At 37.9% G+C, this 11,820-nt stretch overlaps 1 protein-coding gene across 2 annotated transcripts in view; it reads left to right on the forward strand.

The window, feature by feature from the left end:
• tafa3a (TAFA chemokine like family member 3a) overlaps nucleotides 1–11,820 on the forward strand; it is a 104,631-nt gene that overhangs the window by 60,835 nt on the left and 31,976 nt on the right. For both annotated transcript variants that reach the window (XM_014008645.1, XM_014008644.1), the window contains exon 2: nucleotides 531–643. In XM_014008645.1, the coding sequence (XP_013864099.1) occupies nucleotides 532–643 (112 nt within the window). In that variant the 5' untranslated portion in view covers nucleotide 531. The remainder of the gene's footprint in view (nucleotides 1–530; nucleotides 644–11,820) is intronic.

Here is an 11,820-nt window from a genome sequence, read left to right on the forward strand (position 1 = left end):
GTGTGGGCGTGTAGAGGGTAGAACCTGAGGAGGAACCTTGGTCCAAACTCTGACATGCGGCTCTGATTTATAAAGGAAAGATGCACAGAAACATGCGTACGTACGGTTTTATAAATCTGAATCTTTTTTGACGTACGCCATTTCTGCCTTTTGGCCGAACGTTCACTTTTAGTATGGTTTCCACACAATCCTTTATAAATGAGACCCCAGGCCTTTATCCTGACAAGTTTATTTAAAAATACAATAATATAAATGATTTAATGGTCCCACTTATTGAATTTTCAGAAACATTTGGAAACATGTTGTCAAATAATGCAGGGCAGTTCTTTATCAAGCAAATACACCTAAATAAGCCACCYTTAGTCTAAGTTTGTGATTTAGGAGTTTACTCAAGCTGAACACTTTTGACTGCCGACTCAAAGCTGAGGGAGATGGTTGGCTTGAGCCCAAGTGACCCGGCCTTCACATCTGGTATTTTTTTGGGTACTGATTTTGCTAACTTGTATTTTCTTTTGTTCAATTTGTTACAGGATGCAGGAGAGGGACCTACTGAGTATGTGCAGAAGGGCGCTGCTGCTGACAGTTTGTATGGTGTCGCTCCTGGGACAACTGACTAGTGCGTCGTCACACCGTAGTCACATAGGTAAATGGCAAGTACTCTCAGTGGGCGTCTTCATCCTGTCCCGTACAACCGGTTAACAAATCCATCCAGTTGCATCCCATAATTTCTGTGGACTATAAAAGTTAAAAGATCTGATGAGTTAAAGTTAAAATGTGCTGAAGTTTATTATCTGAGAGAGAACTTTGTGTTTCTGTATTTCAATGCGGTTCTTTGAAGTGTCACGTAATGTGAGCAACAGAAAGTTGTGTCATTCAGCTAAGAGAAAACAAGTTTCTGAAATTTGCTAGTGTTTTGCTGGCAACATCAGTATACACCTCATGGCTTGAGTAGCATTGTGGACATGTATTGATGTACTCTGTTCGTGTTTACAGTTAGAGGTAACCTCTCAGATAATGCCATGCCCATAACAACTGAAAAAGTTACTGCAGTATTTCTACCATGCTGTTCTATTCTTACAGTGTTTGTGTTCATGTGAAAGGGGCAATTTCATGTAAAATCAACTTTTTTGAGTTTTATATCATGTCATAATTGATTTGATTTGATTTGATTTTGACCGGTTGGGACTAGAACCGCCTTTTGGGATCAGCTCCTCCTCTGGGCTGTGTCTCCAAGCTGAGCTTCCTTACCACAGAGCACACACACACACCCAGCCCCATGCTGAAATGGGCAGGACAGAGGCATGAGGAGGTTCTTAAAGAGACAGAGGCCAATTTTAAGGTGTTTAGACACAGATATGATGAGAAGTCAAATTTATTTTCTCTTTAAACACATAAAAAACATTTTAATAACAACTGAAGGTGACATAGTTACTTTTATTATGGTATAGAATTTAAATATATGCCTGAGAAACATAATATTACCCCTTTAAAATAACTACATTTGGACCTACTACTAGACAATGGTCTAGTGTTAAATGTGATGCCATGTGTTACATTTGAAATGCATGGAAAGCATGGGTTTAATTTTCATTGCAAGTGAATTGTGTGSTTACATAATGTACACTTAATCTGTAAAAAAGCATAGAGATAATCATCTCTGTTTTTTAAATTGTACCCATTCTATTTTTTTTTGCAATGTCGGTAAATCCTGTGGTTTATAGACCAATCACAAGYCATTGTCTTCATTCTTGATGTTGAAAAGGTGTTAATTTGGTGTTCAAATCAAGTTCAGCAAATATTCAGAGGAAGGAACAAACCTTTCGACCTCCTGATAAGCAGAAAGGGGTCATTACAACAAAAAGGAGAAAATGAGTTAATGACACTATAAATGAAAAATAGCACAAATGCAATTTCTACTTAATCACACTTACAAGAAGATAATTTGGTAATATTAAATAATTAGGAAAGTCTTGCCTACATTTTTTGGTGTAAATTGTATAGAAATTTAACAACCATCTTGTTAGTTATCAAACACGTCATTATCTATCATCCACTTTCAACAAAGATTCCATTTGAGCAAAACAGTTAATTTAAAAATACTGAGGACAGCATCATATAATTTTATAGCTTTTTTAAAGGATGAATCATAACTCAACAACATAACAAAGTGAAATGCATCAGARGGGTTTAGGGTGATTCACTGCTCTCTGAATAAATTAACGGAGCAATCAGAGTGTGAGAAAAGTTCCTTCAAGCCCAGGTCACAAGTTATGACTTCATTTCACCTCACATGCCTTTTCAAATGAACACATATAATTAAAACTTTATTTCCATGCCGAACAGTGAGAAATGATGGCCTGTGAGGTTGCATGTTGGGTATACTGGGCTCAACAGCATAAAAAATGAAATAAATATGTAAAAAATGTTATAAAATAAACATTTTCTCAGTACACTTGGTGTGTAAGCATTTTGAGTGCATGTCTTTCAAGCAGAGATCAGACCTTTTCAAAGTAATTCTCACTAATGGAGAGATGGCTTGATCTTTGGACATAACAGTAAAAACTGGGTCTGCGCACGAAAAATAATGAGCCTTCTTTCTCCGGAGAACAAACATCACACACGGGCTGGTAAGAAGCAGCTTCACATCAGGTCAAAACACAAACATGACCAGAAAAGGACTTTGAGTGGGCATTAGCAAGATGGAAAGGAAGAGTTTGAGCAAAGACCTATCATTTGCTGAAAGAATGCATATTGCTCGATGCCTAATGTCAACCAAGATCGCCTCATGTCAACGAAGGACAGAGTTGAAGCAGACAAACAATAACTGTTGACTCTAATAGTTAATGACAAAGTTTTAAACCAAAATCTTGGTTAATGTGATGGTGTTCAGATCATGCATTTGTAGAGGAACATCTTCAGTGCATAAATAAGAACAATATTTTGTACTCTACATTGTGTTTATATTACAGATAGCTCTAGTTTATTTAGCCTTTGCACAGATTTATGCATTGGAATCAAGTGATGAAATGTTGCAAAGTTTAGTTCAGTTCAGTTTCAGTTCAGTTTATTTATATAGCGCCAAATCACAACAATTGCTGTCTTGGGGCACTATACACACACACACAAAAAAAAAAAAAATAAAAAAATTAAAGAAGCCAGCAGACTGCACCAAATCTTCGCTTCATCACAGTCTCCCATCCTGAGCAGCACACCGGCAGCAGTGGAGAGGAAAAACTCTCCTTTAACAGGAAGAAACCTCCTGCAAGAACCAGGCACAGGATAGGCGGCCATCTGCTGGGTTTGGGGCAGAACAAAGGAAAGTCTAAAATATAGGTTTACATTTTTTCTCAGAGAGGACTTAAAACAAGACAGAATTCAAGACAAAATTCTAATGTTTTTTTCAGAGTTTCACCAAAACAGTTCCACTTGTTCATGAAATATTTTCCGAACAGACACCCATACAGATGTAAAAGCACTGTCATAAGACGTCATGACCACCGAGTGACAAAGGAGAGCAAACATAATAAAATGCCCCATACAGTTATTACACAAAATCCATTACAGTCAACAGCATACAACTACAAAATACACAAAAACTGTGTTTGCACCAACAACTTCATATCCTCATGGGTTGTTTATGATTTATTATTGAAAAAGACAGAAGGTCTGTTTAAATGTCAGGGAGGGAATGCTGTTTGCTGTTTCTCAAGGTTGCTCAGTGAATCATCTCTTTCTTGATAAACTGCAGATGAATGTTTATTTTATTTCACTTTGCACAGTGTCTTGTAAACCGTAAACAGAATGACAAGTGACCAGACCTTAATCTAAACTTTTATACATTTTTTTTCTAGCTGGACACATTTTTTGTTGTTGTTGATCTGTTTTGCKCTCCTAGAAAATTGGTTCGTCAAAGAGAAATATTTTATAGGTAAAGTTAAATATTGGTATGAAACACCCACCGAAAATACTTTGAACAGTATTTAAGTTTAATAAGTGGAATGGATGGCTCAAAGAATGATGACATATATAAAAAAATATTCTAAAAGGAGCAAATCACACTCAAAGATGCCAGCCTTTTAAAAAATTCAGAAAGCAGCCCCACGTGCATCCTGCTCACTGTCCAAATGGCCTGACTGGGCTGGTTCTCCCAGCTTTTAAGCTCTACTCCTGATGAGCAGATCAGGAAAAACAAAGCACCTGCAGGTCATTAAGAAGTGCAACTGCCACAAAACACATGTTCACTGTGACAAAATAAAATGCAGAGTTGTCCAAGCTGCCCAAGTCATTGGTGTTGATGAACCCTGCAGCAGAAACTTCTTTATCTCGTGTTGCTTTTTAACTTGGCAAGGCCTCAGAATAAAATGCAATAACTGTGAGGAAGCCCAAAAAACTAAGTTTGAAATCCCATTTCTGTTATCTCTCAGCTGACACTGGTAAACCATCATACACACTACAGAATCAGATGACGAAACAAGGATTAGCAGTCTCTGGAGTAAATGTTCAGTATTTTAATGTTTCTTGTCAAGTTCTACTTTAACGTTCAGGCATTCAAATCCCAAAAATAAATATCAGATACTTTACCGTGTAGAAAATAAGTGCACAACAGGGAACTGGTAACAGAGCTGACATTATATCACAGGGACAAAAGCGACAATGAACATGTTTTCTGTTAAAGTACCTTTTTTCCCACTCTTCTCAGCAGGTAGGATGGTGTGTGTGATGCAATGGTTTTCCACACTTGAAAACAAACTCAGTAAGATACACTTGTGAGGGGAAAATCACATCTTCCAGCACCTTTAGGGGAAATGTATCCAAACACAATTTCAGCTGGTTCAAAGCTTAGAATTTTCCACTGGTTACCTTATTTAGATTTAGGTAATAGACCAACATGTCAAAAAACCCAACAGGACTGGAAGCATTGGTGAATAAGGTTATCATCAGTTAGTAAATTTTACCTACACACATCACATTGATTGTTATGCCTGAACAAAAAATAAAATAAAATAAAATAAAATAAATGTACTTTATACATGATTACAGGATGTTTTGCATCACCAAAATATTCAGGCCATAACTATTTATGTATCTACACTAGTACAAGGGAACACATGTCCGATGAACTCTCCTTTTCAGMCTAAAGTAATTGCATGACTCATGTGCATTAACATCATATAAATATAAATAAAACTTGGTTTTATACCCAGCTGTATTGCTCTGTGTAATACTAAAAACCTGGCTGGAAGTTTTAAAAAAACCAGTAGAGGAAAGGAAAGAAAAACCTGGGTGCTGAGAAATCCCTCACAGATAAAAGACAGTTACTGTACCTCTGTTCCATTTTCTCACCAGAAAGTCAGGAAATTCTCAGAATCTGCAGCAGAGCAAACACTGCAAAATTTTATGAAAAACAAACAAAAAAWACTATATGTTGAATTTCTTAGTTAATAAAGCATCAAACAGTCAGTCACATAACTAATTAAATTTGTCCTTGAATTACATCCCATTGTGAATACTCARCAGTCTGCAGTTCGAACTTGTTATTCGTTTTCAATTTTCATTTAAATACTGTGATGAAATTCTAGACAAATCTGACAAAAATGATTAAAACAATTAGCCTTAAATAAAAATCCACACAAAGGCACAATTTAAAATGCTACTTCGTGACAAGTCATTTGATGTTTTCAAAAAAACACACAGAAATGGATTTTGCTTCAATTTGGTGCATGAAAATGACTCCATGACCACGCTCCTGAGAAACCTGACATCATAGTTTTATTATTATTTTATTTCTTTTAATTAGTCAGAAAAGTTGAATGGCATTTACAAAATACTTCCTGTTTAAAGTTTGTTGGGGCTGAAGTAAGGTACAATGCAAAGTTTTCAACTTTAGTTTGTAAAGTTAATTTAAGGTAGACGATGTAAAAGTGTAAYATCTGAATAAGATGCAATAAAAGGTCTTTGTTTTATATTGTTGATTGTTTTATGGCAGTTTCACATTTCATGGTTTATTTATAAAACACTTATGGTAAAATAAATTTCCAACACATATTAAAACAGGACCAATCACTGATTCTAAATGAAAAATCAAAACAGGAAAACTCCAGCAGCAAAACTGCATTCGTTGCCAACAGAGCAGATATTTGTTSATCGAGATCCCATCGTTATAGAGCACTGGATCCCACTTGTTTAACCACAAACATGGTGGATAAACTGTTTAATCTTCACTCACATTTCTCTCTTTGTTTTTACGTTTGTCTCACACTTTTGGATTKCGCACTTATTCATGTGATTTATTAGGAGAGCGAGCGAGAGCCAGTGCGAGTAGACCGGGCCCGTTCTCCACGGGTTACAYTGACACTTCTGTAATCACGTAGCCTGTCCCCGAGCTACGGAGGTCAAACCAAGGTGGGCCCAATAAACAAACCTCTTTAACCCCTTTGTTTATTGAGGTGGGGGCTTTGCCAAAGCAATTGAACCTCTCACCGCCTGACTGCAGCAGGGAGAACTTGCGGCGTACACACATAACCCTCGTAATAAGACCACTGCATCCCCCCAGAGCACCATCTACATTCATTAGCTAGTCATGAAAGAATGGCGAGGAAGGGGAAGGGCAAGAAAGGGTTCCAGACAAGGGTTCGGCTTCCCTGTTATGTTCTGGAGAGAAGGCAAAAACGATAACAAGTGCCTCTTGGCTGTGCAATTTGTTTCGGTCTCGTTGATAGGATGTAGACGGATGATGTGMCCAGGTCGGGTGGGAGCCACATTACTCAGCTATTTAGGAATCTTTTGTCTTCACAGGTAACTTACTTTTATCTCATTAAAAGAAAACGGCAATAAAGCTTTTTGTGGTTTGGTGCTGAGGGTCCACAAGGCTAACTGCGTTGCAAGGGAAAACAGGCTTAAAAAACACATTTCCCACCGAGGCTGTGTGATGCAACATGGCAGCAGCTCCCTTCTTTTCTATGAAAAGGCTCTAAACCGTTCTGTTTACAGGTCTTAACCTCCTGTTAGATTTTAAATTTAACATATTACACCACTTGGCTCATGTTTGGTGCCACAAATTGCAATATGACTTTGGAGATCAGCTTTACCCTTCTGTTCAGTATTCAGAAGCCTTTTTAAAGAGATGAAACCAGGCACAGGCTCTCATTTGAATTAAGTTAAATATTTCCATATTTGCTTATGTTTGAGACCTTCTAAAACTGTGTGATGCACTTTAATGGCTCATTCTTAAACATTTTTTCTTGCTCCAGGGGATTTCTTTTCTCTTCTTCTCTTTTATAATTTATTTTTGTATTCTGTGCAAGTTGGCGGAAACTGTTTTTCTTTTCTTTTGGCCTTTTCATTTTTTGTGTTTTGTATTATGCATATAAAAGGCTAAATTTTTAGATTAGACACCAGCAGACAGACTTTCTTTATCCCAATATTTTAGTTCGTTTTTTTCAGAACATAAAAACATTAAGATATATCACATTAATGGCAATTAAACATGAAAATATGCTTAACAGATAAATTGAATTTGTTTCTATGTTGTAGCCTGGAGGGAGATAAACATCTCATGCCTGATGGATCTGGATGAAAATTAAGCATCTGCAGAGAACTTTTAATGTTTAATGGAAGGAGTCATTTTAGAAATTCTGAAATAACTCAAGCTGTGGACCATCCACCTTTGAATAATTAAGTGGTAGATTTAGTAATTGCGCTTTGAACAGTGAAAAATATTGTTTTTGTTGCTGCACTATGTACCATTTAGAGAATATTAATAAAAGATTTGCTAGATGATTAAATAATTTGTTTTTATAAATATGGCATCATGCACTCTTCCTCTCATGCAAAAGGGAGTTYGGCTTCTCTGTTCATATTTATATGGAATATTAGACAAGCACAAAACAAAGTTTTCCCCTTGATATCCCATTAATGAAAATTGTTTCAGACAAATAGTTGTAGAGAAAAATTTAAACAGAACTATCTTTCTGATACCAAATTTTACACAAAAAAAATCACATTCAAGTGTTACTCAAAACTCCTACCAATACAAATAGTCTTTCACCTTAAGGTAGTGTATTACTGGATTACAATTATTGGTGACTAGTTGGCAAATTGCRTCTCCACTGTGCCTTAAAATGTTCTCAATGTACCTGAAGTGGATAAAAAGTGAGCCAAGGTGGATATACAGTGGATAAAAAGTCTACACACTCCTGTTTAATTCTAGGTTTTTGTGATGTAAAAAATGTATATACCAATATATAATAAAATAAGGTGGTTGCAAATGTAAATTAATACTTTGTTAATGCAGCCAGTCTTTTTGGGTATGAGTCTACCAGCATGGCACATCTTGGTTTGGGCMTATTTGGCTGCTTATCTYTGCAAAAAYGCTCTAAATCTGTCAGATTGCTAGRGCATCTCTTGTGCACAGCCATCCTCAGAYCATCCCACAGATTTTCTATGAGATTCAGGTCTGGATACTGTCTCAGGTCTGGGCCATTCCAAAACTTTAATCTTCTTCTTGTGAAGCCATTCTTTTGTTGATTAGGATGTACACTTTGGGTTCTTGCCGTTTTGAAAGCCAGCGTTTCTGTTCATCTGCAGCTTTTTAGCAGAAAGCCTGAAGGAAGATTGACTTGGAAAACTGTTCACTATTTATTCTACCTTGACTAAGGCTCCAGGCTCAGCTGAAGAAAAACAGCCCAAAAGCATGATGCTGCCACCGCCATGCTTCACTGTAGGTATGGTGTTCTTCTGGTGATGTGCAGTGTTGGGTTTGTGCTAAACATACCTTATGGAGTTATGGCAAAGAAGACCATGTGTCAGACCATGATACATTTTTCCACATGTCTTTGTGAGACTTTAAATGTGGTTTTGCAAAATGCAACTGGGCTTTGATTTTTGTTGTAAGAAAAGGCTTCCACCATGCAACTCTAGCCTCATAGTCCAGAYATTTGAAGGAAATGGGAGATTGTTGTGACATTATTTGTGAGAAATTCCTGTAGCTCCTTTAATGCTGCTGTAGGCCGTAGCATACTAGAACAGCTGAACTTTCTTTGGTGTCAATTAGAGGCACTATAAATGATTGGAGGTGTGTACTGACTCTGATTTGACCTAAGTTTGAATGGGATTAGTTAATTCTGAACTCCCACACCCTCAGTTAGAAGAAGGTATATCCACTGTAGTGTGGACATAATGAGTAATATGCATGTTCTAGAATGCAATGTTGCAAGTCGTGCACACAAAAATAAACCCATTGAATATATTTTTTAGTCATGTTAGATACTGATTTTAAAAGCACAACACCATTTTCTTAGTTTTCCTTTTTGAGTATTGACTTTTATAATCTATTGTTTGACTATTGTTATGGCTTGATTAAAATAGTTTAGATACATGCCCGAAACACCATCACAACACATAAAAAACCTTTAATCAAACATAAGTACAGTTTTTTTTTGTCTGAGTGTCTGCGATTCAGCCTTAGGCCAGTAGTGGGCATACCAGGCACTGAAGAACATGTATCTATATCCCGGAACTTTCAGTTTCTTGTCAGCATTGGTTGCCTATCTGCACTGACAGATTAAACTGGCATTCACTCCAGTCATTGGTGTTGTATGTTCCTCTTCTCTTCACATTTTAATCTATTCAACATTTATGTGGTTTCGTCTCACTTTCAGTTAATGAACACTAAATTTTCTTACACCCTAATGTTCAAARACTGCTTCAAAAGTAGCAACATGGCTTTCGGGTCACTCAGTTGCAATAACTCAGAATTAATAGAAACTGTAATAAAATTCTCGCATTTTCTTGAAATTTTTGGTTGCAAAATAGTCTTCAATAATCACAGCTAAGTAAAATGGTATGAGACAGAGAACCATTTGCACTCACACTCTAGAGACAGTTTAGAAAGGCCAATTAACCTATAATTCCTTCTTTATTTCTTATTAGAAGCTCCTCTGAATTGCAGGTTGTTCCTGGCTTGTAAGGTGCCCAGGATTGCAGAACATTATCTGTATGGATGTTTGATCAGTGTTGCGTGTTTGCATGAATTAGTTTGCTGCACACTCCACATCACAGGTCAGTGTGAAACCCTTGCCCAGAGATAGAATGACATTATACTGAGTGGCTGTGAACAGGTCACCCCCACCCTGGGGATGTGCGAGGATTCAACTCTGGAGCATTTGTCCTGACATTTGGAGAGCCAGCGAACGACACAATGGAGGGGGAGCTCACAGGCGCGGGGAGATTGCGATAGAGATGTGGGGCTGTTTGAGATGCACTGTGGGGATGACAGGGGTCAGCTCTCCCCATCTCCCGGTGGCAGCTCCCGAGATTAGAAAACCATCAAACGTCCTGTGCTATACGCATCTGAATGGCAGCTGTAGAGATGAGCCATGAGTGGCTGCGTGTGGCCTTGGTTGTATCCTCTGTGTGTGTGGTTGTAGCCAAAAGAGGGGACCAGGGGGACAGTGCACGAGCAGAGAGAATAGCAATGGTTTTATTCAAATATTTAGAGGAAATCAAAGTTCAGGCGTGAACTTCGGGCAAAAGTGGGAAACATTTTCATACAATAATGCAACAGAAAGGTCAAAGAGAAATGCTGCTTTTATACAAGAGAGATTGCATTTTTGTGATGAGAAAGGTTTATAGTAAAATAGTTCCCTAAAAGGTATTTTGTAAACATCACAGGTTTCGACTTTACTCTTGAACTTTAACCTCAGATACATAAACACATAATGCTACTTTGCTGATACATACAAGGCTCAGCATAATACAGATTCAGTGGCTATTCTTACAGTTCAAAATGTCACGGCTGTGCAGATTGTGATTAATTGCAATACGAGAATTTCTCCCAATGGCATACATGAATTCATGGCCTAAAAAATAAAAGAAGTATATTTCAGTTCTCAGGCTACCTAAATGTGTTAGTAATAAAATATGTAACATTTTATCTTGAAATAAAAAATGTAGTTGTTCCCTCTAATAAATGTTTGGCTTTGGGAGAATTAATTACTGCAAATAYGCAACATTCCAACATATCAGGGCCAGATCTGGTGTCAAGCTAGCATTGCTGGCATACAGTAAGTGCTCTGCCCAGTGTGGGCCAGGTCTGGCACTGTTTCTAAGATGTAATGCCACAACTGGCCTCTGGCCCATGCATGGACCACCTGTGGCAAACCACATCAAGGCCACAAAAGGGCTGTTATTGACCCTGTCCCAATTCCCGCACTCCCACCCTCGTTCYGCCYTTGTGCACTTCAAATGCGCATTCATGTTGAAGGGTTTGAGYGCGTAGTGTGTCCCACATTCTCCACATCCGCCCATTTTGGGTAGTATTTCCGCCCTAATGCGAAGTCTGCATTTTTACGGACTTCGGTGAAGAGTATTAGCCACAACTCATTGCTGCCAAAACAGCAAATGTTTTTTTTTTAATAAACCTTTATTGAACATTTGAACATGGTACAAAAATAACAATGCTGCCAGGGGGAATGAAGTAAATGAAAAAAGAGGAAAAATATGTATAATAATAATAATACTTGATACGGGCTGTCAGGTCCTTGTACGACCGGTGTCAGAGTCTGGTTCGCAGTGCCGGCAGTAAGTCAGGCTCGTTTCCGGTGAGAGTTGGACTCCGCCAAGGCTGCCCTTTGTCACCRATTCTGTTCATTACTTTCATGGACAGAATTTCTAGGCGCAGCCGAGGTGTTGAGGGGATCCGTTTTGGTGGCCTTAGGATATATATGTTGATGATTTTTTGGCTGCCACACCACCAGGATCTACAGCACTGACATTGGGATGTCATTCGGACTAGAGAAGTGTGGTCGGATGGTTACAAAG

This window comes from Austrofundulus limnaeus, unplaced genomic scaffold, assembly GCF_001266775.1.
Source record: "Austrofundulus limnaeus strain Quisiro unplaced genomic scaffold, Austrofundulus_limnaeus-1.0 Scaffold51, whole genome shotgun sequence".
Taxonomy (NCBI): domain Eukaryota; kingdom Metazoa; phylum Chordata; class Actinopteri; order Cyprinodontiformes; family Rivulidae; genus Austrofundulus; species Austrofundulus limnaeus.